The sequence below is a fragment of the Abramis brama genome (assembly GCF_963993115.1).
Source record: "Abramis brama genome assembly, chromosome: 17".
In the NCBI taxonomy this organism is placed as follows: domain Eukaryota; kingdom Metazoa; phylum Chordata; class Actinopteri; order Cypriniformes; family Leuciscidae; genus Abramis; species Abramis brama.
The window spans coordinates 3,719,167-3,746,728 of record NC_139979.1 but is presented as its reverse complement, the minus strand read 5'-3'; the positions used below and the strand labels follow the sequence as shown (position 1 = coordinate 3,746,728).

Here is a 27,562-nt window from a genome sequence, read left to right as displayed (position 1 = left end):
GCCATTACTATTTAAGTTTTATATCAAAAGTCATTAGTTTAGACACTTAACATCCATAATGTGAAAACGTCACATCCATAACAGTGGTTAACAGTAAAAAGCGACTGAAGTGCCCTTGAGCAAGGCACCTAACCCCTCACTGCAAAAAAAAACTTTGACAATCGATTATGGGCTAGGTTGATGTGGGCCCTTAAGACCAACATACCATAAAAATGTCTTCATCCTCGGTGCCACGGTTCAGGTAGTTATTTAGGAAAAACTGCATTTTTTGGGTTTGGGGGGGCCCAGCGCGGGGGGGGAGTGGCCCCCGGGGACCAAACGAAATTTTTCCGTAAAAGTCTAGTGGGGCTACATGCCCACCAAATTTCATGTTCCGCGGTGTTTCGGTGTCCCTGGTATCGTTGACGAAAAATTCAGTAGATGACGAAAAAAAAAAAAAAAAAACTTTGACAATCCCTATATGACCGCTTTCGCTACGCTAGCGGCGGTCATAATAAGTTAGCAAGTTATCTTGACTGCTTAAAATGTCTATATTGACTTTCCTCTTCTCTAAAATATCACACCCAAACAAGTTGAGTGTTTGATGTATAGATAAAGACTGTATTTGCCTATATCTACAATTCAGTTGGATATTTTCCTTGTAGAAGCGCCTCCCCCCCCCAACATATTTCAGCTATTTAAATGACCCCTCAACAGCATTTGCCAACATTAGATGCAAATTTCTAGTACCTGTATCGCAGAAGAGAAGAATCCACACTGACTACTGAATTCTGATCTATCAAGAGAAGGTTGTCTTCATTTAATTAATGTTAATTTAATATTGATTATGTTTTTTCCTTAATCATATTGAACTTATATAAATGATTTATGGTTATAAACAGAGCAATGAAGGTTTTTCAGAGCGTCCTGCTACTCTTCAGCTGCCAGTTCCTTCCCACTCTGGGTAAGCTACTAATGTGATTTGGTAACATAAATATATACATATATTAAAAATCCTTTTAAAAATAAATATTTTTTGCTAGTTTTTTATATAACAGTATGTAATTCACTTGTGAACGTGTCTATGTGTACTCATTTTGCACCATGTTTTCACAGCTTTAATCTGTGGAGTGATGAATGGCACACTGAAGCAGATAGATGCTGGATCTGGTTCAGTGGTTGGAGTGAACGATCAAAATGAAGCGTTTGTCCTAAATGATAATGCCTTCACAAAGATTGGCATTTCTCTAAAGCACCTCAGTGTTGGTCCTGCTGGTCTGCTCGGGGTGAATACAGATGACAAGATCTTCAAGTTGCTGGGTAGCAGCTTTGTGCAACTTCCAGGTGAAAAGAGAAATTACAGAAACCAATACATGCTTAATCAGTCATTAAAATTTGTTTTAAGACATTATCTTATTGTTATTCTTAAATTAATCTTTCATCCAACCTGTTTATTGTACTGTTAGGCCTTCTCAAACAGGTGGATGCTGGAGGTGATCAGATCATTTCAGGTGTCAATGTGAATGATAACATCTTCTGCTTAAATATGGATGCTAATAACAGATGGCCATCGAGCACTTTTCCTTGGGTTACAATTAATGGAAAGCTGAAGTATTTCAGCTGTGGCCCGTACAGCTGTTGGGGAGTGAACAGTGCTGACCAAATCTACATCTTGAAGGTAATGTCACAATGTTAAATATAAAGGCATGAGTTCAAGTTTAAATACACCAGGTTTTCAACAATAACAATAAAGTAGACATCACGCAGACATTTGAATTTCTGACATAAAGAAATAAAGAAACTGGTGTAGAAGCAGCAAAGGCAGGTATTTCATGTGACTTTATTATGGTTGACTGGTTTGTGTCTCTTTGGGTCTGGTGCAGGATGTGTCTAGTAATTCCTGTTCCGGGTCCGGCTTTGTGAATATTCCTGGACTTCTGTCCATGATTGAAGTAGCAACTGATGGCAGTGTCTTTGGTGTCAACTATCAAGGGAACTTATACCAAAGGTAAATAGAACCTTCATCATATTAAACATTGTATGAACAAAAGTGATTATTAATTTTCTGATATAAATCAAATGCTACATTAAAGAAATGATAATTTTGCAGAACTGGCGTCACTCGATCCAACCCCGCTGGCACAGACTGGATCTCAATGCTTGTCTGTCCCAATAACCACAAGCATGTGAGCTTTGACCTGGGATTTATGTGGGTCGTCTGTGTTGACGGCTCAATCCGTAGATGTACTTTATAGTCTGTTATGAGTAACTGCAGCAACAGAGGAGCTCAATCATTAAAAGAAACCTCAAAATAATCAATCATTATTAACAAATCTAAAAGTGTGATTAATCTATTTTCTCTTCTCTTGAATCAACAAAGCATTATGATAGCATCTTATCAGTGTTGTTTCTTTAGTGTATCATTTTGTTCAGTGGTTCTCCAACTGGAAGAATAAAAAAAACGTTTCATGTTTTATTTCTAATGTCTGATTAGAAAACATGTTTTTGTCTATAATTTCTATAATAGTTGTTGTCACACTTTTAAAAGTTGCAGGAAGTTATTAGTGAAGGATCTAAGGATTCAAACTAGCAACTTGTGTTTGTGCAGCTTCAAGAGAGAAAACATTTATCTGTTTAAAATTTATGTTGTTTCTTTATCTGTCACATTATTTTCTATATACATACACTAATGTAGCAATTTATATATTACTGACAACACAGTTTGTTGTTGTGGGAAGGAGGTGGGAACCAGCGAACATTTAAAGACTTTTAATAATACAATAAACATACAAAATGAAAGTAAAGGCAGCTGCTCACGGACGACTGTTGCCACATATAATAAAACAGAAACATAACATAAAAGTCCAGACCTGTCCTCTCTTGTCCTTCACTGTCATTGCTCTACCGTTTATATTTCTGCTCCTCTGTGAGAGATACAAGACCGGTGTGTCACTCATCAGTAATCCCGCCACCGGCCTCGTGCCGTTCTCTCACGGCCCTCTGCCTCGTCCTGCTCGCCACAATGGCTTTATAATTTTTTATATTTTTTCATAAATATTTGATATTTGTTTAATCTTAAAGGCAGGGGAAGCGCAGGAAGCAGGAGACGAAGTGAAAAATATTTCTTAATACTCAGTTGTACACAATCAGCAAATGTTATTAGACTATAGGCTACCAAAGCAAAAGCAGTTGAAGATTATGGCTTCACAACTTCATTATGTGGTGTTAAAAACCTTATTTGTCACGTAGACCTACCAAATTAACATTTTAACAAAAATGTTAACAAATTAAACATTTTTTAACACATTTGTTTAAAATGTTTAACAAATTAATAAAATACCAAAGAATTAACATTTGCAAAATTCTGAAATTTAAAATAAGTTTTTCAAAAAAGCTGTTTGATGGTTTGACAAGTTCCCTTGATAGTTGACAACTTTCAAAATGACTGACCCTAACTAAACAAATGCAGCTGTTTAAAAGCTTGACAATGTTAAGATTGATTTGAAATGGTCCCCTCACAGATCCATCTGCATCACACAGCCCCGGCGCCAGAACATTTTAACAGGGTGGGCTATCCCTCCTGCAAGGGGGGGCACATGAGTTTCAGTGGCCGTTTAGAAATTACATTGGTATCATGTAATTTTGCCTATACAACAAAACGATTCCTATCATTAAGTCATTATTGCGCAAAACAAAAAAGAAAACAGTATTTTGATTTTGCACTGGACCAAGACGCACATCAGCACTGGCTCAAACTGTGTAACTACCTGTGCTGTGTAAACCTCGGTTCGAATCCCGCTCGGAGCCGGTTGAGTAGGACTGGTTATATTATATATACCAACTATACTATACACACACATTTTTAAAATCACGATTAATACAAGACGGCATTATAAACAAACTAAGCAGTCAAAATAAATAAAACTACACCAAGGGGGGGGAGTGGCCCCCGGGGACCAAACGAAATTTTTCCGTAAAAGTCTAGTGGGGCTACATGCCCACCAAATTTCATGTTCCCCGGTGTTTCGGTGTCCCTGGTATCGTTGACGAAAAATTCACGGGGGCCCCAGCGCGGGGGGGGAAGTGGCCCCCGGGGACCAAACGAAATTTTTCCGTAAAAGTCTAGTAGACCAACATACCATAAAAAATTCTTCATCCTCGGTGCCACGGTTCAGGTAGTTATTTAGGAAAAACTGCATTTTTTTGGGTTTGGGGGGGCCCAGCGCGGGGGGGGAGTGGCCCCCGGGGACCAAACGAAATTTTTCCGTACAAGTCTAGTGGGGCTACATGCCCACCAAATTTCATGTTCCGCGGTGTTTCGGTGTCCCTGGTATCGTTGACGAAAAATTCAGTAGATGACGAAAAAAAAAAAAAAAAAACTTTGACAATCCCTATATGACCGCTTTCGCTAGCTACGCTAGCGGCGGTCATAATAATGGATCCTTGAGTCAGGTCTTAAAGTGACAGCAGCCTAATATACGAGATAATATTAAAAATATATATAAAGTCAAACCAAAGTGAATGTGATGTAACGATCTTTGAAATGCAAAATAGAATTTCCTGGGTGAAATGTGACCTGGCTGTTTTCATGAGTTTCACCCAGTCACCACATCAGGTAAGAGCTAAAAGGAGAAGAGGGACATCCATTGTGTAAGAATCCTGGTAAAAGTCCCTTTGTGAGCTATTGTGAGGATAATAATTCATTAGTTGTGAGGCTCAACGCAGCCCACGAGAGTCCCGCAGTCATAAATCAGCCCCGATGGCACACGCGCCCCTCGAAGAACCTAACAGAATCAGGTCGCGTTTGAAGGATGGCTTCATTTACCCGAAAGTTGCAACAACCACCTGCGTTTCCATCATAGACGGAGAAATGCGTTTCCCCTCAGGTTTAACCAGATTACATCTGAGGCAAAGGCTCTCCGAATGACAGTGGCTCCTGTCCCAGACGGTTCCTCTCAAACCAGATCCTATAGTGCCCATGTCAGGACTTTGTTTGAAGACCGAGTACAAAAGGTCACTTTGCAGCATATTAAAATTGATCTGTCATCAGCCGAACAGCAACCCGTCGCCCCTCCAGAGAGAGATCGCATCTAGGCCAATGAAAACAGACTGATGGAGAGAGAAACTCTCTGGAGGAGATGGATGAACGGGCTTATGAGAAATAACTCCATAAACTCCAAACGGCAGGATTTTTCATCTTTGCTTTCCAGGCGCTTGGTTTACAATGCCAGCTGTTTTGAGAAACGGGAATGCAAAGAAGCTCGACTAAATGTTAGTTAGGTTATACTGCTTATACTGACTCAAGTCAAGATATAAATGGTTTGTTAGAATCATTGTTGAACATTATTTCATATTTTATTTTATTTAATTTTTGCATCATAGTAGCCTAATACAAATTTGGTAGTAAAATGAGAATAACTTGCATGAAAATAATGTCGCAATGCAAAATAAATAATGGCCTCTGTGTTATTAATATAATATAATATTTTGAATTTTTTTAATCTTATTTTAATTTGAGTTAAGTTTTAGTATTTTTAAGTGTTTTTGTAATTTTATTAGTTTTTTTCTAAAATATGTCTATACAGTTTTTATAACATTTCAGTTTTAGTTATAGTTATTTTACTACTTCAACTTTAAGTATGAGCAATAGGAATACTGATGCTTGCATTATCAAAATTCACAAACAAGTGTGTTATTGGCATAATATCATGATTGAAAAGCAAAACATTCAAGTAAAATGGCATTTATCAGCATTTTACCAAGACATTGAACAGGGGTTATCATTAAAATCAGCCATAGTTTTGCTTCAGGATCCAGGTTTGACATTGGACATCAATTGGTAACCCAACATAATATCATTGTAGAATAGAAAAGAAAAATTCCTTTAAAGTCAAACGTGAAGTGTTTCAGACTCTTTTATTCAAAGCAACGTATCTGCAGCAAAATAGTTTAGTCCCTTAGTATTCAGTGTTTTTCAGAACAGACACCAATTGAGAGCCTCTGATTTAAAAGCTAATAAGCATCTTCAAGCACACACTAGAGCAGAGTCTCTTGAAGAGCACAAGAAAATTGCAAACAGATTTTTTCCATTGTAAATCCACTCACGTTCTACAGGCCCTTCAGATGATCAGCAGGACGACGCGTCTCCGTCTCTCCTCCTCCTCGACCTTCACCTGTCTCACCCTCTTCCACCGGCGCTCTGTTAAACTCTCCTTATTGTTTCCTGCTGTCTCACCTTCTGTAATGCTCTCAGCTTCTCCTCTGGCCTCTCAGTCTCACGGTTTCTGCGGGTGAGGATGACCTCCAGCAGCACACACACACACTCCTCCTCCTCAAGGTGGTAAATATAGACCCACAGCAAGACCACTGATCAATTCAAAGCATCCAGATAGACTTACAGTGAGATCAAAAGACAGAAGACCTGGAACGACACAACGGGACAATGCATTGTGGGATAGAGGAGCTGTGGGAAAAGAGATCTATGGAAACAATGCATCAAGATCTCAGCGATATAAAATGCTCAGGTCTCCATTAAACCCTGTGATGAACAATCCAGAAGAGATCAGATGACGCTCGCATCGTCACTTGATTTAGAAATGACCACAAATAATGTGGTTACCACAAATCCATAGGTCTCAATAATGTCTCAAACTGTGCTCAAGATACAGTACAAGACTGCAATCAAAGATCTCAACATCCCAAGACCAAAGGCTTCTACTTGGCAATTTTTGACTCATTTGTGGCTATTTTTTATTCTTGTAATTGACTTCTAAGACAAAGTGGATACTTGAATGAAACATCTCCAAATATATGAAAGAGCAACATTTGCCTCATTGTAAAACATGATATGGAATGCCTTAACCGTGTTAAAAATCACTATAAAGCACAGCATTGAGTGGATTATTGCTTAAATATTATTAGTTATTAAAAAACAATATGGTAAAACACTGTATGAACTCTAATTATTTAAATAAGTTTATTAGTTCAAAAGTTTGGTTACTTTATTTGGTAACACTTTATTTTACAGTGTCCTTGTAACATATGTTACATTACCGTATATTAACAGTAAATTATGCATAATCACATGCAACTAACCCTCAACCAAATCCTAATCCTACCCTAACCCTATAGTAAGTACATGTAGTTGCTTATTATTACTCAGTACTTAAATATATAATTACACTGTAACAATGACACCTTAAAGTGTAACCCTTTATTTTAAGGTGTCATTGTTACAGTAACTATACATTTAAGTAGCCTACTAAGTAATATTAATCAACAACATGTACTTACTACATGTAATTAGGGTTAGGGTTTGGTTTAGGGTTGGTTGCTTGTAATTATGCATAATTTACTGTCATTATTACAGTAAATACGTGCAACATATAAGGACTGTAAAATAAAGTGTTACCAAAAGTTCATTAATGTGTAACTACAGACTGTCAAGCGACATAAAATTGGTGTTTTAATATATGTGTCACAGTGTTGCTATTTTAATTAAAACTAACACTTTTTAAGTAAATCTGAAATAACATTCAATATAAATATTACTTTCAACTAACTGAAATAAAATATGTTTAAGTTGAAGTATTGAAATTACTAAAACTAAAACCAAAATAAAAACAAAACTACTAAAAACTGACAAAAACACACACAAAAAAAACAAAGAATACAAAAATGAAAGCTAATTTAAAATATTAATAAATTCTGTAATTCTATATAAATAATACAAAAAGCACATTTACATGAAATAATCTCCCTCCCTCCCTCCCTCATAAATGCTGCATTTTACAACGGCTATAAATGCAGCTCATGGAACATTGACTTTATAGTTGTCATTTAACGAGTGTCACATGCATGACGGCGACCAGATGCTGCCGTTCACAACCAGTGCTGGGGAAACTTTCTTTTAAAAGCAATGCATTACAATATTGCATTACTGCCTAAAAAGGTAACATTGTGTTACTTTATATAGAAAGTAATGCGTTACTGTATACTTTTGCCTTACTTTCCCCCATATGTAACTCAGATATTTTGTTGTAAATTCAAAAGTAATGTGATACTTTACTAGTCACTTGAAAAAAGTAATCTGATTACGTAACTCCTAATGCGTTACCCCAACACACAGTTGTGTTTGAGTGTACGTGACTCAGGTAATGTTGAGGGAGCGAGAGCACCGAGGCTTTGTGTGGCTAGGTTATTTATAAGTATTTATTGCCACACCTGCCGCTCAAATACCACAGTAAACAATGCGGTGAGGAGGTGCATGGCCACTTCTACAGTTTCATATGTGACATTGAGACTAAGAATAAACTGCATGAATAGAACAACAGCAGGCGAGCTTTGTCTGCCTCCATTGTGACAAATGCAGGCATTCCCACAGGCCTGTACAGGCCAAAACACATGCATGCACTCAAAGCTGTCCTTGCTGAGAGACGCGTGATTCGAATGTCTGACTGAGTCTGATAATACGGCCTACCGCTGATACACAAAATCACACTGACATTTAAACAATTAGTTCCCCCAAAAAATTAAAGCACTGACTTTATTTACTAATCCTTCTGTGGTTTCAAACATGCCATAACTGTCAAGGGCAAAAACACAAACAAAAACAAACATAGAAGCAGCATTAAAGTCGTCATGAAACAAAATTCACGAGTTCACACTTATATTCAGATAGAGTAAAGGTTATGCGTATTTAGCGTGCTGTCTTACTCCGAGGAAAGGGCTCAGATTTCGGAATTTGTCCCGAACCCAGAGTACTCCCACCCATCCCATGCTGGGATAGGAATAGTTAGGAGTGAGGAGTTGGGATGAAGGAGGGATGCTGGACAACTGTCGTTGAAAAGAGGTAAGACTGCTGTATATATACCTCCTATCGTGCTAAACGAGTTATTTCGAAAATGCTCCTCCTGAACTTTGTTAATAAAACATCATGTTGTGATAGTCGTTCCTTCCCTATTGTGACGTATATCGAGTGCAATGGCTCATCGGACAAGAGCAAATGTAGGGCAGGACTTGATTTTGTCTGTGGGGAATTGATTGGAAGGTTGGAAGGTCGTGGCTTGCTATTGGTCGATCTCATGCGAGTGACAGGTTGCTCCGCCCTCGTACCAGTAAACGCATCATCAGAGAAGAGATGAGCTGCAAGAGGGAGGGGTTATTTTATTATTTATATAGTTATTTTGATTAATGATTATAAGGCACATGAAAAGAAAAAAAAATCATGATGTGCACAGATAAATCAGTTATAATAAATACTGCAATATTCCATAAAAAAAATAAGAATAGTCCATTTTGATTTCATGGTGACTTTAAAGTTTAATAACAGTATGAAGACCTCCGATGCAAAAGCCTCTGAAAGCCACCTCTGTCAAAAATGAGATAATAATATTGAGTGAATGCTCTCCGCACATACGCTCATCAAATACTTTCACTTCAAACTCACTCAATCCCAGCCTCAGTCTATTCAGAAATGCCAGTATTGGGTAGAAATCTAGACATAGGAGCCCAAGAAAAATGTTAATATTAAACAAAAACTTTAGACGGACTTATAGGCTTTTGTATCTGAAGCCTTCATATATTACTATACTCAAGTCTTTTGAAGTCATATGATGATTTGTGCATTGAACAGACTGAAATGTATGTTATTTTAGTATAATTGATAGTTTTTGTTTATATTTTGAATTAGATTTATTTTTCTATTTTCTGTTTTAAATTTAATTAAAAAGTTTTAGTATTGTTATTTTTTTAATTTTTATTAGTTTTTAAATTACTATATTGTTTTAATTTTTAGTTTTAGATTTTTTATTACTTCAACTTAAAACAAAAATGAGTTGGAAACTAGCAGAAATAATATGTCACATTTTTTTATATTTAATTTCAAGTAGCCTAAAGATTTTTTTTTGTGGTTTTAGTTTTAATTAAAAATAATAACCCTGGTTATTTGATGATAATCTAGGTCGCAAAGCATGCAACACGTTTGAATTGCAACACATGCATATTTGAAAGCTTTAGTGGAAGATCTGTTTCTCACACAAAGCATCACATGACTTCAAAAACTTGGGATATAATGCATAGAGTCAAACAGACGACTTTTATATTTTTATGTTTTTTGTCCTTTTTTAAGTTTGCAGTTCAATAAACTGTTGTGTGTTGGAAGGTTGGCCTACAACATTTCTCCTGTGTTCTACAGGGGAAAAACAGCGTACAGGTCTGGGTCAACATGAGGTTGTGGAAATAATGACATTTTCATTTTCGCATGCAGCAGTTTTCTTTTTTCCCCTTTAAATAGCAAGTCATAAAGATCACATTAATATGCAAAAATGGAGGGGATGTGTGTGTGTGCATCCAATTAACTCGAACGTTGCATCTATCAAGCTGTTTGGCGATATAGCGAAAGAGTGCACGAGAGAGAGAGAAAGCAAATCTGCCCACATGCTAATTAAATGTGTTTCACAGTGCAGGAGGAGACGGCATCTGTTACTCCTCGCTTATTCATGAGACGCAGACATTTTTCACGTGAGTACACTGGACAAAGAACATCACTCTTAGAGCTGGGAAGTAATCAGTGTCATGGTCATTCTTACAGATCTCTGTTAGATGAATAAAACATTAAAGTTTTCAATGTCCACCATACTAAAGATTAGTACGCTACAGTCATTTATGCAGTAGGCCTACTTTTGTTGTATAGGTAACCATAGTAAAATCATCCTCCTCTGACACACACACACACACACACACACACACACACACAGGGCCGGAGTGGGGCCACTTTTCAGCCCGGGAGTTTCAGGCCCAAGACCGGCCCACTTTTTCCATGGTGGAATTCCAAATTAGCACTTTTTCTAAATTGGATAAATGAAGCAACAGTTCAGCTCTTACTATTGTGTAGTTTGTATTAATACCATGGGTTAACAAATAATGTAAAAGTTAAATAATAATTCACTTAGACTTTATAAGAAGCAATTACGACTTTATTTCACACAATTCTGACTTTATATTTCGCAATTCTGACTCTATATCTTGCAGTTCTGACTTTATAAGCAACTGCAACTTTATTTCACGCAGTCCTGAATTTATATCTTGCAATTCTGACTTTATAAGAAGCAATTGCGACTTTATTTCACACAATTCTAACTTTATATCTCGCAATTCTGACTCTATATCTTGCAGTTCTGACTTTATAAGCAACTGCAACTTTATTTCACGCAGTCCTGAATTTATATCTCGCAATTCTGACTTTATAACACACAATTGCGACTTTACCACACAATTCTAACTTTATATCTCGCAATTCTGACTTTATAACACGCAATTGCGACTTTATTTCACACAATTCTGACTATATATCTTGCAGTTCTGACTTTATAAGCAATTGCGACTTTATTTCACACAATTCTGAATTTATAACACACAATTGCGACTTTATTTCACACAATTCTGAATTTATAACACACAATTGCGACTTTATTTCACACAATTCTGAATTTATATCTCGCAATTCTGACTTTATAACACACAATTGCGACTTTATATCACGCAATTCTGACTTTATATCTCGCAATTCTGACTTTATAACACGCAATTGCGACTTTATTTCACGCAATTTTGACTTTATATCTCGCAATTCTGAGAAATAAAGTCAGAATTGCAAGATGTAAACTCGCAATTGTGAGATAAAAAGTCGCAATTATCTTTTAAAATGTTTTATTCTGTGGCTTAAAAAAAGCTTCCATACCTCCTGGCCTCTTCCTCCCATCCATCCTCCCTGACGCGTTACGGTAGGGCCAGCCCAGCTATCGGTAGGCGCCGGCGGTGCCGCGGTAGCCTACCTGAGAAAACGTTTTGGAAAAGACGGACTATGGACCCAACCAACTCTATAGGAGGGGAGGGGAGAACTCCCTCACATGGTACAACCCATGCAGAGGCTGCGCGCTGCGGTGTCAGAATGCGAAACGTGTGTAGCCTATGTAACTAACGTGACATTGAATTGTGAAAAAAAAAAAAAAAAAAAAAAATTCCTCGACCGGCCCAAACGTGAAGCGGCCCACCGGGAATTCTCCCGATTCTCCCGATTACCCACTCCGGGCCTGCACACACACACTCGTGTACATCTATCTTTATGAGGACATTCATTGCACGCACGCACGCGAGAACACACACTCACGCACGCACGCACACACACACACACACACACACACAATATACATAAAACATCAGTAGCCATAAAATAAAAACCCTGATGAGCTTTATACAATCCTTTCACCTCTCATGTACACACCTGAGGAGTGAATGTTTTAATCACTGATCACACATTAATGCCCACAATGCACTGCTCTTTACAATGGACTGACATTCTTTGGAAAGATCATTCTTCGGTTACATCAGATCTGTCAGATAGGATCAGTGTTCATCTCATGTGTCTGATAAAGAAATCTCTGGACGAATCTCTGAAAACAGGTGCAGGCCAACCAAGATCAAAAGATTAAAAAATAATAAATCATATTTTGCGTAAAGATAGTGAAGTCTATTTTCTAGAATTAAATTAATTAAAGAATTTCTTTTTTTCCATTAAGAAGGTCCTGTTTTTTTTATGTTTTGCTTTAAAGATGAAAATTTTTGTGAGATTCAACCAGATTGAAGAAACTTGAATTAATTATATTTACAGAGTTTTTCATAGTGTGTAATGTGCCTTAGAAGAGGTGTCTCAAAAGTCACACTTAAAATGCAAAACTTTTTAATGTAATATTGCAGAAATAATTTTCAAACAATTTATCCATGCACATTATAATAATTTTTAAGGTGTCATTGTTACAGTGTAATTATATATTTAAGTACAGAGTAATCTTAATTTAACTACATGTACTTACTATTGGGTTAGGGTAGGATTAGGATTTGGTTGAGGGTTAGTTGCATGTAATTATGCATAATTTACTGTTATTACATGTGTAACGAGGACACTGTAAAATAAAGTGTTACCTTTTTTTTTATTATTCATGTGCCTCGTAATCTTGAATAAAAATAAGCTTGCAGCTCATCTCTGCTCTCTCTGATGACATGTTACTGGCAACCTGTCAATCACATGAGATCAACCAATAGCAAACCATCACAACCATCCAATCAATTCCCCATGAACAAAAAATCAAGTCCCGCCCTACATTTGATCTTTCGGATATATGTCACAATAGGGAAGAAAATTGATTGCAACTTCCATTTCATGCCGACTTTAAAAGTTACAAACCCACACCAACCCAAAAAATTAACATCCCAAACTTCATTAACAGGGCTGTTAAGAAAAACAAACATTATGAACTCATGACCATGGGATGATACGCCTGTTCTATGATTTAATTATTGCTCATTAAACACACATTAAGTTAATTACCTGTCTCAAGCAAGCACAGAATGAGTCAGAATGCAAAATATAAACCCCTTCACAATTAATGAACTGAACTGGAGTGCATTTCTTTTGGAATAAAAAAGGAGATCTATTGAACCAAATTATTTTCAGCGCTGGAACAGATCTGAATTAATTATGCCTCATTATAAGAGACACTGAAGACAATTAACTGATGAGAGATATTTAACATCATTAAAGAAAATCTAGAACTTTACTATGACATGTGTAGATCTTGTTTACTAAAGAAAGTGTATGGTTGAATCTCATGAAACCCATTAAAAACATGTTATTTCATCCCAGCTTCAAAAGAAAGATTACATATTTTTTTTACCAAAAATACTTTTTGCATTGACAATGTTTTTATTTTAATTAAACATGCATTACAAACATGCAAAGTGACTGCATTACAATATTATATATATCTGTCAGATAGGATCAGTGTCCATCTCATGTGTCTGATAAAGAAATCTCTGGACGAATCTCTGAAAACACATGCAGGCCAACCAAGATCAAAAGATTAAAAAATAATAAATTATATTTTGCGTAAAGATAGTGAAGTCTATTTTCTAGAATCATTAAGGATATATGTATATATGTATGTATATGTATATATGTTAGGGCTGTCAACGTTGCAAACATATTACGTTAAAGCAAATAATGCAAATGAATTCCTAAAGCACATGAGATTGCATCATGAACATATTTTACGTCACACAGTTAGATGATTTTGGGGATCACGAGTGTATCACACTGAGCATCTACAATGGCACAAGCCATTTCTATTTTGACCCTTTAACACGAATTTCACTTCTCTGTTTGCGATCAGATCATTTTAAGCTGCTGGACTCCGGGAAACTTTTCAGTCCAATGACCCAGTTACCAAATTAATTCAAACAATCAGTCCAAAACAGTCCTAATGTAAAGATAACATCCCATCGCTGTATGGCCAGATCATGTGCAAACTACGTTGCTTGGCTGGATAAAGCAAACCACCGTCTCGCTAGTAAAATTTTGATGGATGAGGATTGCAATGAAGGTAATGATGATTGCTGTGACGTACAGAAATTGTATAGCAGCAGAACCTGATTACACAAAGACAAAGTACAAAATGTTCCTGGATCAACATCTTCTTTCTTGACCCTGAACAACATTCCAATCAACCAATCAGGTTTGAGGGACAAGTTTAGAGTTTCTGTCAAGTTTAGGTTTACAATCAGGTTTGGGTACTTCACCAGTGTTAGTCACCAATCATTTCCCTCTTACTTATAGGGTTAGGTTTAGGACTAAATATTTGGATAGGAATGTTGTTTCTGGATCAGCAACATATGTTGACCCAGGAACACGTCTAACTCGGCAAAATCAGGACGTACCAGTAAGTCTGTTATTATTGATGCGCAAACAAACCGTGTGTGTGTGCTCTCCATGCACTGATCGCCAGTGTTGGGGGAAACGCATTACATGTAACTCGAGTTATGTAATCAGATTACTTTTTTCAAGTAACTAGTAAGAAACACAGAACTTTAAAATTTACAACAAAATATGTTACTTTTTCAAATAAGCACTGAAGTTACTTTGTTTTCCCAGCTGACAGCTGTCCTGTCCTCATGCTGAGAGAAATCGTGAGTAAGTGCAGAGGCGTTGTTTGTGAATATGATGGTTATTGCAGTTCCAGACTAAATGTGAGCGTGCATTTACTCATCTCACTTACACACACACAAAAAAGATTCAGCATTCCTCAAAATGAATAAAATCAGTGAAATGTAAAATCAAAATATGCAAACCTCCAATAATTAAATATGTATTTTTTTTACATATAAGTATTTTTATGCAAAAACCCGGCAAGGTCGGCAAACGTGCCGGCGCGTTTTGCTGGATTTTCTTCACATTGTAGCACAATAAACTTAAATTACTCCGTCATTTATGGTCATACAGAAAAAATAAATATGTAAAAAGAATCTGTGAGATGTCTACTTTTGTGTGTCCAATTCAAATCAAAACATTGTGCTTTTGTAAAATAAAGAAAATAAACAGGGTGTGCTTTCTGCCTCTCTGTCGCGGTGAACTTTTTTTTCTTGAGTACGTCTATAAACTGAAACAAAACTCAGCGAATACTATTCACACATTTATGAGCCATATATCTTTATAAACATATATACGTGTGTACTTTTAAATGATCAGATTCAAAATGAAAACAAATATTCTCTGTTTAAGTAATTTGTATAAAACCAACAAGATGTCCAGTTTCTCAATGAAGTGTTCCTTTTGAAAGATTTATAGGCTGCTATAGGTTATTGTTATTATTATTATGTTATTATTATTATTTTATGCAGCACTGTGCATAGGCTGTGCCTACAAGGCACAACGAACCTGGTGTTCATTATATATTGTTGGAAACATTTGTGTGTGTATTCTGTGAATTTTAAAAAGCAATTTTAACCAGAAAAATCTCAAATCTATTCCCAAAATCGTGCAACCCTATAGTTTCTCTTGATATCAGCATGTTCACAGTACTATAGTTTACTTTGCTGGATATAGCAAATGATGACAAAATGAATGTGTTAAACAAGATACATGATCTGTGCTTAATTTCTCAATAAGCTGAGTGATTAATCATGATTATATATATATATATATATATATATATATATATATATATATATATATATACATACTGTACATACTGTATATAATATGTATGAATGTATGTATATATATGTATATAAATATACATTTTGGGGTGAATTGTGACCTGTATTGTGAGTTTCACCCTTATTTGTCAAGCAAGAACAGAAAAAGCTTGGCACCTTTAGACAATCATCAACTCATGTATTATCACTGTGAACGGTTTATGACCGTGGAAAGAAAAATGACTCTGACCTTTGCAATGTTTGCTCGCTTTACAGTCTTGAAACGTTTAAACCTGCAAAACAGCTGACGAGTTTCATGCAAAAGCAGTCGACGTGCTCATAATTTACAATACCAGAACGTACATTTGAACATCAATATACTGTATTTACTGATAATGACTCAACAAAGATTAAAGTGATAAGACATATTTAGACAACTTTACTGAACCAATGAAATCAATACACTATAGTCAAATGTCTGACATAAGATGGACAGTACATTATAGCCTATAGATAATATGACGGTGACATGAGGGACAAACATCTGCACAACTTGCTGTGGGATTAGTTGGTATTAAGGAAGATTTTGACTATTAAGTCAAAAGATTTTCCTCTCCAAAACAAACCCAAATTGACTGAAATTACTGCAGCGACATAATTTGTTTCCTCCATAACAAAGAGCTTTTGTCTCTGAACACACTTCGGCACTTCCTCATACGTGAATGTGAAATCCCCATGAAGCCTTTCACACAAACCCCAAGGAACATGAGACTTTTGTCTGGTATGCAAATATATAATTCGTGACTGGAGATTTCCATCATTATGTTTAAAAGCTGCTTTTACAGAAACGCCTCACAGGTCTGTAATTGTTTGCATTGAACAGCACATTAAAAGTAAAGCCAAACCCTTCAAAGTTATTGTTAAATCTTTCGCTTTGATGACTGAAAGCTGAAATGCATGACACAAGAGCTTTAAAGCAAATATTTAGTAAATATTCAGTCTCATCCAACAACCATTTCGCAAGACATGAGATGCATGTTCATAAGATGTAAAACATATGTAAACACATTACGACAAGGTATGTTTTGAATCCATTTCATATTCAAGTGTTTACATGCTTATTTTTTTCCTGTTAATCGGATAATTTCAGGTCAACACCATTTTATTCTGATCCATTGAGTTGTTTACGTGAAGATTTTTCGGTGTTTGGTGTTTTAAGCCCCCAACGGCGCCTTCCAGGCAGCGAGGGGATGGGTAGGTTTAAGGTTGAGGGTAGGGTTAGCTGCCTTTAAGGAGCCATTGGGGGCTCAAGCAGATTTTTCAGTCTGATTGAGCCATCAACCTGGTTGTAAATGGATATGTAAACATAGATACTGAAAATCCTGTTTACCTCTTAAACAGGTTTTGAACAGACTTTCACGTTTAGTTTAGCGCAACAAATACTATCAAAACAGTCACCATGTATTTCAGGTTTGCCTACAATTTTGACTCATGCATTATGCATTATGAATCATGCATCATGCATTCATTTAGTAAGTTAAAACATGCACTGCAAAAAATGCTTTTCTTACTTAGTATTTTTGTCTGGCGTCCAGTCCAAATATCAAAAAATTCTTAAATCATGATGCATTTACTAGATAAATAAAATTAGATAAGATATTATGTCTTGTTTTCTGGGGGAAAATCAAAATTAATTGAGTTTTTGCTGAAACAAACAAAATTATCTGTCCATGGGGTAAGAAAAATAATCTTAATTCAAACAGAAACAAGATTTTTTTTCTTACCCCATGGACAGATAATTTTGCTTGTTTTAAGCAAAAACTCACTTAATTTTGTTTTATTTCCCCAGAAAACACGACATAATATCTTATGGCATTTTACTACTTTAGCAAATGCATCTCGATTTAAGAATTTTTTTGATATTTGGACTGGAAACAAGACAAAAATACTAAGTAAGAAAAGCATTTTTTGCAGTGTGGACATGTGGAAAAATGAAACGGGATAACACTTGTGAATACGGTGATGCTACAAATAAGCTTAGTTTCAGTCAAAGTGCACAACCAGTTTGAAAACACTCATTGCTTTTGAAATTCCCTTCAGTGTTGCCGGTGAAACTCGCTTTAGACAGGACACAGTCCATCTGACGCAACGAGCTGGAGAGAACCAACAGAAGATGTTCTGCACCTCTAGATGAGCATCAAACATCTCTTAATGAGATGAGCACTGGAAAGAGCAAGACGCTCCGCCGGTTAATTCCAAGACAAAGACAACCCCGTCCATCTGTCCAAAATAACTCTAGGTTCCTCTCCATCTCTGAAGTCCTCCTCGGGTTGGGTTACGTCTGTCCTCAGAATATAAGTCCTCTCGTCTTGTTCTCCCTCCAGAGGAATCCCCGGCAGCCAGTTCTGCCTGTAGTTTGACGTCACCATGTCAGAAACATGTACAGGCAGATAGGATGAGGATGAGTTACTCTTCTGAACTAGGTCAGTTAGTAAAGGCGCTTGATCTCCAGTTAAACCTTCTGATTGCTGATCCGCAACTGGAGAACTTAGATCAGCGTCAAACTGAAATAAACTGCCATGAAACTGCAGCGCACCGCTTTCAGAGAGCCTAACTGGTACCACCAGGGCAAAATCAGGACGTACCAGTAAGCTGCTGCGCTCAATGTCTGAAATGCTCAAAACGGGCTCTGAAGAACCAGTCGCACCCGAGCTGGTCTCATCTGCTCTGCCATCGGGTGATGGTTCGTTGAAGCTCTGGACGAGGCTGTAATGCACTGAAGACTCTGCGCTGTCAGGGACCGGGACGTCCTGTTGACATCTGTAGGGCTCCTGGGATGCATAAGCAGACTTCTCTGACGTCTGCCGGGGAAAAATGGGCTGTGGATTACAGTTCCCAACAAATCCAGACCACAATTCCACTTTAGATATGTCGTCCCGGGGATTTGAACAAAATGGACGACTGGTGTTCTTTGACAGCATCTGTTTTACAGAGAGAAGAGAAAAAGCATCATTATTCAGTCTGCTGACTGCGTGACTGTGGGTAGCTTCAAACGAAGCTATTTATTTCATTGAAATTTATATGTTCTATACCGAAATACATTTTTTTGTGTCATATTTTTTTTTCTTCGGAATTGGATGCAAATTACATGTTGTTTCTTGCATACTTAATTTTAAGTCATTGAGCCAATCAGAAACAATCAGAACGTTCGGTCACTTCATTCACTTATAAAAGGATTTCCCAAAATCATGAGTTGATGAAGAGCTAATAAATTAAATCATAAAAATTTAAATAAATAAAAAATGTTAAAAAATAAGAGAATAAAAATCAATTATATAATAAAATGTTTTTATTTTAAAATGACTGATTTGTTTATTTTACATTTTTATGATTTAATTGATTTTTAGTAAGGGTTCACTTTGTTTACTTTGATTTATTTTAAAAGGACTCATTTATTCAAAATAAAATAAATCAAAATAAAACATTTACTAAAAATCAATTAAATCATAAAAAGTAAACCCTTACTAAAAAGTAGTTAAATCATAAAAATATACAATTCAATTAAAAATGGTAAACATTTTTTCACAATTAAATCAAACTCTTACTAAAAATCAATTAAATCCGAAAAATGTAAAATGAAAATAAATAGTTGTCAAATGAAAATAATCGAATGTATACAATAATCAATAATCGTGTTGTTAAATTATTGATGCATTTACTCCAAAGATATTTCAAGTAAATATTGTAGGTCAAAGGGATTCGGCTGAATCCCTGACTTATGTACGATCAGATTGATTCTAGACTCAGAGTATTTGAATAGTTTCATCAAACGAGCAGCGGCCCACAAGGAAGTTTAAAAGTCAAAGATGGTTTGTCAAGGAAGCCAAATATTGACTTACTTAATCAACATGAGGTTACACAAAAACCCAAGCTGAGCTAGTTTACTGAACAAACATCAACATGCATGATTTATATTTTCATATCACGAATGAATAAGACTTTTTATAATATCTCAAATGCCAAAACAGGGTAAATAATCCATGAAAGCAATGAAGTGCTCTAAGGGAAATCTGTGATCTGGCTAACTCATTTTGTGCTGCCGAGAGCAATGCGCAGATAACACACATTCCTCCAGGAAGCTTATAGGAGAAACGCAGCGCTCTTGTCAAACAGGACTTTTCACTGCCAGTAAGATGGTGAGGAGTCGATACGAAGAATGTTCACCTGGAAATTCCAAGTGTGAATATGACACAATCGCTTACCAGCACTTCGGGTAAGGGAGGCTTTCTCTTTACAGACATCTGGCAAAGCGTAATGGATAGAACGATCAACAGCAGCAGAACCAGCAGACCGGGCCACATTAATATATGAAACCTGGAATTAGGCGCTGAAAGACACAGAGATTGCAGATGAATATAAATAGAAAAGAGTTTAGTCTGTAAATAGTGCACATATTAGGGTTTTAATTTATTTTCAGCAATTAATTGTGCATGTCTCATTTGATATAATTGGGTTTTTTTTTTTGCATTATGCAATAAAACAGATCATTAAAAAAATATAAATTAAATAATTAAATATAAAATTAATTAATACATGCATAACAACAAACAAATAAAATAATTAATTTGCATGGTGAGTTTAAAGGGGATTTAAAGGGGTCCAATTATGCTGATTTATAGGCTCATATTTTTTTTTGTATGTTTACATCATTTAATGTTCAAAATACCCAATTATTTTTCTTGTAATTTCCATTGTTGCAGCACCTGTTTTCACATCCTGTCTGAACGCTCTGTTTTAGGTTCTGTTTCTTTAAAACCCGCCTTTTCGAAAAGCACAGTCTGTTCTGATTGGTCAGTCTGTTGTCATTGGTCTACCTCTAAGAGCTTGTGTCAGAAACGTAACGCCATAACCGGAAAGCATCAGCTCTGGAGGCTTCCTGAGGCACTGTAAACATTACTGTAACTACGCTAACTATGGCGTCAGTTTTGCCATATCAGTCTGATAATGACAGTCAAGAAGAACAAGCTGATCAACCCGAATGATCTTTGCAAGCACAACTTTTTTTTTTTTGCATACGCCTTGGACGGGAGTTATTTAAATGAGGAATATTGTGGCGTGTTTGTTCCCAGAAGAAAACTCAAGACTCCAATGGAGGCGTTTCAGGGAGTTCAGAAACAGACACTGATATAGAGAATAACTTTATGCTTTGCAACTTTGCAGACCTTTTTTATGCTCAAACATCAGCATTACACACTAAAGAAAGCTGAACATGTTAAATAGCATTATCGGACCCCTTTAAAGTAATGAAAGGAAATAACAAAACACTGAAAACTGAAGGTAGTTTTCCACACATCAATCAAAGCACAACTGTTCAATTACCCGAGACATCCACACAAAAGGGGGCGCTTTCACTGTGATTGGTCCGGCCTGGGTGTCTGAGTGTATAAACCACATCACCACAGTACCGCACGTCTGTTTCCACAAGCCTTATAAACACTGAGCGAGACGTGTCCTCAAATACCTTCAAAAACAAGATGCATTGAAGACGTGTAGTGAAACGGCAAGGGAAAATAAATGTAGACACACGCATGCACGCACACACACACACACACACTCTTGTACATCTATCTTTATGAGGACTTTCATTGACACAATGCAATCTCTAGCCGCTTACCCTAACCTTCCCCATCACAACTAAGTGCCTAACCCGAACCCTGACCCTAAACCAACCCTTAACCTCATTATAACCTTATCCCTAAAACCAAGTCTTGACCCTCAAACAGGCTTTTAAAGGCTCTCAGAAAGTGAGAACCGGCCAAAATGTCCTCACTTTACTCTCTTTGTCCTCACTCCAATGGTCTAAAGCTCAAACTGGTCCTCACAAAGATAGTTGTACAAGTACACACACACACACACACACACACACACACATTATATATAAATATGCATAAACAATTTTGCATTAGGAATACATTTTAGCTGTAGAGAGCAGTAATAATATGAACTGCATATGACTGAAGGAGAATGAAGAATAATAACCTTTCCATCCACTGACTTGGGATGTGTCAGATGAACTGTGTACTTGACGCCCACCGAGGACGTGACATCCTCAATGGAGCGATTCCAAGGGATCATCGGCAGGGAAGCCGTCACATTCAGATGAGTTTTGTTTGACGTGACTGACAGCTGTGGTGCTGCTAATGTGGCTAAAATGAGTGAAACAGAACAGTGATGTTGTATAGATTTTGAGAAACCATCATGCAAATCAAGCAATTGTTCATTTTATCATGATTTTGATAAACAGATGAACAGTTTTACTGTCGGGTCAATCAATCAGAGTCCTGCATTAAATCCTTAAAAGAACTACTGATCTAAACAGATGATCACAAATATAATTCAATTGAAAGTCTAGATTAGAATATCTTACTTTGCCCGAATGGATTGAAATTCACGTCACCAATGCACAGCCCACCGACAGTGATTCTGACGTGATATTTAACTGACACAGAGGTCAACACATCACTCATCACATCAGTCAGGTCACAAACAGGAGCGGAGATGTTCTGGCACCACGTCACTGGAAGATATGGATCCCCATAACTGCAACAGAACAGACACCAGTCAAAAGAACAGCAACACTGTAAATGTAAAGAACATTAAATAAAGATGTGCTGCATGTAACAGACAACACAAGTAAGGGTTCCACTTTATTTCGATAATCCACTTTAGACATTCTACTAACTAAGTAACTTTACAAATACATAACTCTCATTAGAGTATTAGTAGACTGTCAGGTAATGATTAGTTGTTAAGGTTCGGGTTAGTAGAATAAGTTGTCTTTTAGTTGTCAAGTTACTTATAGTCAGTAGAATATCTGTTGAGGAGCATCACAATAAAGTGTTAGCATATATTAAGCATCTACTAATCTACTAATACTCTAATGACAGTTAGTTGACATGTAGTTGCAAAGTTACTTATAGTTAGTAGAATGTCTAAAGTGGACTATCGAAATAAAGTGTTACCCAAGTAAGTGAATCAGCACCCATTTAACACAGCTCTTGTTTATTTACAGTCCCTGGAAAACACATTTTAATTGACCAGACCAACCAGACTAACTATTCTACACATTACACACCCTGTGCATGTGTCATATAATGTGTGATAATGAGTATCTGAAATTGCATGTTTATTATCTTTGGAACAACCCTTCTTATAATAACTTAGTCAGACGCTAATTCCAATGCTCATCCTCAATGCAATTATTTTAATTACGCATTTCCAATGTGTAAAACTTTTGTTGAAAGAGTATAGAAAGCTCCTGCATGAAGCGATGGCTGGATGAGAGGAGGAACGAGAGGTTAAGAGGTTGGACTGATGTGTGCCGGCGAACAGCTCTTGCATTACAGTTGTGAGATTATCTGGAGCTTCTGAAGCTTTCGTCTCTCATCCCGTCAGCCTCACTGACCCTCCCAGCATGCACTGCTGCTCCCTCCGTTCCCATCAGATTTATTTTTCCCCATCAGTGTCTCTGCCAAGCGTAACTGTGACTGGTGCAAGAGATTGGGTGCCAAGGACAGAGAAGGCCTGCAATGTGTCACAGACGTAGCTCCGTTTCTAATTGCAGTTCACAAACTGGCAGAGGCGGACAGAGTACACAGCTTCATTACTTGAGTAAAAGTACAAATACCCCTTGCTAAATTTTACTCAAGTACAAGTAAAAGTACTACAGTCAGATGTCTACTTAAGTAAAAGTACTAAAGTACTTGTTTTTAAAAGTAGTTGAGTATCAAGAGTACAAGAGTACATTTTCTAAATATTGCATTACTACTGCCACAGTGCTTACATTGGTAAACACAGCAAACACTTGAAGCGAAAACTATCATTAACTTGTTCAGAAAATTGAAATAGTCTGGCGAGGTGGGGCCACGGGTTTTTTCCCAGGATGGTAGGGGAAGACTCATGAATATTCATTAGGGAAGTCATCCCTGATTGGTCTGATGAACTACCCCTAACCCCACCCCTAAACCTACCCGTCACTGGGGTTAAGATCAATCAGGGATGACTTCCTAATGAATATTCATGAGTCTTCCCCTACCATCCTGGAAAAAAAATATCGCTTCCTGGGATGGACCTGCTGCGTCTTCATCCATTGTTTCATCCATGGTTTCGTCTCTTATCTAAATCTGACCATGGAGTTTGACTTTGGCGGAAAGCTGAAGGTGATTGCTGATAGGCTGTCCCAATCAGTGGCGCCTGCACAATCCAATCACGTTTGAGAGGGAAACAACAAATTGAGGGTTTCCGAGATTTTTCATTTTTCCTTTTTTTTTTTTTAGAAGTAGTAACGGGTACTCACGGTTATGGATAGAAATGTAGTGGAGTAAAGAGTACAATATTTGCCTCTCAAATGTACTTGAGTAAAGTCATGAGTACTCCCCAAAAATGATACTCGAGTAAAGTACAGATCCCTCAAAATTGTACTTAAGTACTGTACTCAAGTAAATGTACTCCGTTACTGTCCGGCTCTGCAAACTGGAGAAGAGATTCACAGACTGGTGACCACAGCGTGTCACCCGTTTGGTCAAGATCTTATACTGTATATATAATATAATCATTAATATAATAATACATTTATACATACCGATATCAACATGCCTAGGAAGGTATAAATGCTAGGATGTGCCCAAAGCCTAAATCTGAATAATGCACAAAAATTGAAAAATGCATTCTACAGAGTCCCTGAAGGGACATGGTTAGGCTTGCCGGTAGTCGCTAATATCACTTATCACATAGGAAAGATGACTGACAGGATGATGTTGGAGGATTTGATGCGCATAGATATAGAGCGTCACAGATAATATCTTATCTTGTATAATGTGTGGTCAGTACCGCCACTCCATATACACAGAATAAATGAAAGTGAAAAGTGATTTCAATACCTCGCATATTGATAGTAGCTCCCTGATGCTCGCAAGTTAAATACAATATAATTACCCAACTCTATAATTGTGAGAGAACGCAAAAGCATTGAAATATATTTTCTCTGTAGAATGCGTAATTTCCTTTCCCAACATAGTATTTGGTTTCGGGCACTTCCCTAATAAATGCTGTTGTAAAATCTGTACTGTAAAAAGATCTGTACTGGACACATCTGCAAGAAAAGACAAAGGAAAAGCAAAAGAAAAGGTCCAGCCAGGTTTCCCCTGCATGGCTCTGTCACTCACAGGCTGCACTGAACACTGTAGAGAACCGGTTGACCTGGAATGTCAACAGCTTCCCAATGGAGAACACTGAAGAAGTTCTTGGACTTGACATAAGCCTTCGTCAGACTACAGCACCAACAACCTACACACAAACAGGAGACGAGAAAAATGAAAGTGAGATGGTTTTACTGGTCTTATCTCCCAACTCTGAACATCTTCCGTTGAGGTGTGAAGATAGAATAAATCAGGTGATGATGTTCTAGACATAATGTCTTTTGTCTAAAAGTAAAGTGGACACTTTCTCCCTCGGGAAGGTTTTCCATTTATACCCTACAGCTGCTATGGTTACAACACACATCATAACAAACACCAGCACACACACTCCCATAATAATCATTCCACACACTAACAGGAGAGGAAACAACATACTTTTGAGCTACATCCACAAACCCGCTCCAGTTTGAATCAATAAATCGCAGCATAATGCTATATAACCTTTAAACCTCAACTTTCCTTTTCTACTATCAGCAATTGAAGGGCAGAGTTTGATGAGTATCTGACAGCAAGATGATGATATAGAGTTGTGCTCAGTTCTCCATCGATCATAAGCCTTGATAAATAATCTCTTCACGTTTTGGTTTCCCTCGAGGAAAAACTAAACAGCTCCGAACATACTGAACATACCAGCAGGGCTTATGGCTTTTGCAGAAAGTGTTGTCCACGTAAAGACAAAGCCCATGTAACTTCTAGAGACGGTGCAACACTCACAGAAATATGAATAAAAATAGGTTTTAATGGGTAGATTAAAATAGGTTCAAACTTGCCGAGTGGTCTGTAATTTGATTAGAAACCAAAACATAATAGTAATGAAGCTCAAGTATACATTTAGTATTTTAAATTACGTTTGTGCCTGCACAAATACTACTAATAAACCAAAAAATAAAAAATAAAAGAGAAGAAATACCACCACCAACAACAACAAAAAGCATGAATGCTTAATGATCTTTAATTATAGGAAAAACTACATTAATCTCCTTTTGCACAGACAGGAAAAATCTGAATCTGTAAAAATACTATAAAATGCATTTACAAACATAATATTAATGTAATCTTAAATTATGGCTAATTACCTCTAATTTTAATGGTAAAACTTTAAATTACAGCAAATATCTGCATTTCGCTGTTTGATTAAAAAAAAAGGAAAAATATGGAAACTTGTATCCGCCACGAAATAAAACAACTTTAAAGATAATTGTGACTTTTTATCTCACAATTCAGATTTTTTCTTTCTCGCAATTGAGAGTTTATATCTCACAATTCTCACTTTATAACAATTACCCTTTTTTATTATTTTTTATTCTGTGCATGGCGGAAACAAGCTTCCATAGAAAATACTGTAAAAAAATAAATAAAACACAGACCTGTACAATTAATATATACCATTACCTATGTGGTGTAAAGTGAAGAATTTAGATATGCATCTCACATGCAGAATATTCCTCAGATTAAGCCACCAAAATATAAAATAATCAAAATCAAAACTTGCACTAATTGTCACTAATGTGCAAGAAAAAACAGCTAAACAATTATTAAATAATTAAATAAAATAACTAAAACATAAAAAAATGTATATATATATATATTTTATTAATAAATAAAATGGAAAATACAGTTTTGTGGCCAGTAACAAATATTTATAAATATTTAATTATATATATTTATTTGTATAGAAATATTCAGCCCATACATTTTCTCAATTTAAATAGCAAAGAAAGAAAAAAAGAAAAGAAAAAAGTTATTTTTAGACTCCTTTTATTTATTTATTTTTACTCACCAGCACAACAGAGCAAAAAAATGGCAGCTCTCAGAGGCCACATATCCAGACGTGTGAGAATATCTCCAATTGAGAAACATCAAATAAAGATCCAGTGGTCAGAGACAAAGTCCTCTCATTATTTCCTTCAGACGCTTCCAATAATTGTCATTTCCACAAACAAGAAAAATCACATCGAGTCTTATGGTGCGACATTATTCGATCACTGCCAATGACAGAGTTGCTTGCTTTACACGCTCCGTTCCATCTCTAACCGGTCTGAAGAAAGATCTACCCATCCTCAGGTGTGCCTGTGAACTTTGGAGTGTCTTATCAGCACGTTCCTGTTCTCTGCTGTTGGCCTCCACCCCTTAAGGGGCGTCTATAGTCACATCTAGAATTTCAGGTTTTAACAGCTGAAAAACTGAAACTGGAAATGAAGCACTTCTCAGAAAGGTGTGGGAGGTTCAGTTGGGCATGTGCTGCTCTATATTACCTGTAATGACACAAAACACAATCATTTTACAGCATGACATCA

At 36.6% G+C, this 27,562-nt stretch overlaps 3 protein-coding genes across 5 annotated transcripts in view; 1 reads left to right on the top strand and 2 right to left on the bottom strand.

Moving 5' to 3' along the window:
• The window catches only part of myom3 (myomesin 3), a 72,837-nt gene extending 66,589 nt beyond the window's left edge, over window positions 1-6,248 (bottom strand). The window contains exon 1 of the mRNA XM_084088989.1: window positions 6,085-6,248. The gene's annotated coding sequence lies outside the window, so the exon portion shown is untranslated. The remainder of the gene's footprint in view (window positions 1-6,084) is intronic.
• Window positions 705-2,845, top strand: LOC311067898 (fish-egg lectin-like). 2 transcript variants are annotated; one of them, XM_084090044.1, is made up of 6 exons: window positions 705-788; window positions 882-943; window positions 1,096-1,323; window positions 1,446-1,657; window positions 1,863-1,987; window positions 2,090-2,845. In XM_084090044.1, exons 2-6 carry the CDS (start codon window positions 886-888, stop codon window positions 2,232-2,234), a joined length of 768 nt encoding a protein of 255 aa, XP_083946170.1. In that variant the 5' UTR covers window positions 705-788; window positions 882-885; the 3' UTR covers window positions 2,235-2,845. The 2 variants fall into 2 exon arrangements, with proteins under 2 accessions (XP_083946170.1, XP_083946171.1); XM_084090045.1 differs by having other exon boundaries at window positions 711-943.
• A 10,172-nt stretch (window positions 6,249-16,420) lies between the features above and the next one.
• On the bottom strand, window positions 16,421-27,327 carry ifnlr1 (interferon lambda receptor 1). 2 transcript variants are annotated; one of them, XM_084089392.1, is made up of 7 exons: window positions 27,046-27,327; window positions 25,233-25,353; window positions 22,436-22,608; window positions 22,048-22,214; window positions 21,388-21,529; window positions 20,271-20,395; window positions 16,422-18,989 (listed from the first exon to the last, which is right to left on the bottom strand). In XM_084089392.1, the coding sequence occupies exons 1-7, from the start codon at window positions 27,086-27,088 to the stop codon at window positions 18,258-18,260; spliced, it is 1,503 nt and encodes a 500-aa protein (XP_083945518.1). In that variant the 5' UTR covers window positions 27,089-27,327; the 3' UTR covers window positions 16,422-18,257. The 2 variants fall into 2 exon arrangements, with proteins under 2 accessions (XP_083945519.1, XP_083945518.1); XM_084089393.1 differs by lacking the exon at window positions 25,233-25,353 and having other exon boundaries at window positions 16,421-18,989.
• Between the last annotated feature and the right edge of the window lie 235 nt (window positions 27,328-27,562).

What these genes read in the sequence shown, in the direction of transcription:
- LOC311067898 (XM_084090045.1), top strand. Translation starts at nt 868, where the DNA reads ATGGTTATAAACAGAGCAATGAAGGTTTTTCAGAGCGTCCTGCTACTC. An exon ending in CAGCTTTGTGCAACTTCCAG is followed by an intron (nt 1,324 to 1,445) that starts GTGAAAAGAGAA and finishes TTGTACTGTTAG; the next exon opens with GCCTTCTCAAACAGGTGGAT. An exon ending in ACCAAATCTACATCTTGAAG is followed by an intron (nt 1,658 to 1,862) that starts GTAATGTCACAA and finishes GGTCTGGTGCAG; the next exon opens with GATGTGTCTAGTAATTCCTG.
- ifnlr1 (XM_084089392.1), bottom strand. Translation starts at nt 27,088, where the DNA reads ATGTGGCCTCTGAGAGCTGCCATTTTTTTGCTCTGTTGTGCTG. An exon ending in TTTCAATCCATTCGGGCAAA is followed by an intron (nt 22,215 to 22,435) that starts GTAAGATATTCT and finishes CACTCATTTTAG; the next exon opens with CCACATTAGCAGCACCACAG. An exon ending in CTTTTGTGTGGATGTCTCGG is followed by an intron (nt 20,396 to 21,387) that starts GTAATTGAACAG and finishes TGTGTCTTTCAG; the next exon opens with CGCCTAATTCCAGGTTTCAT.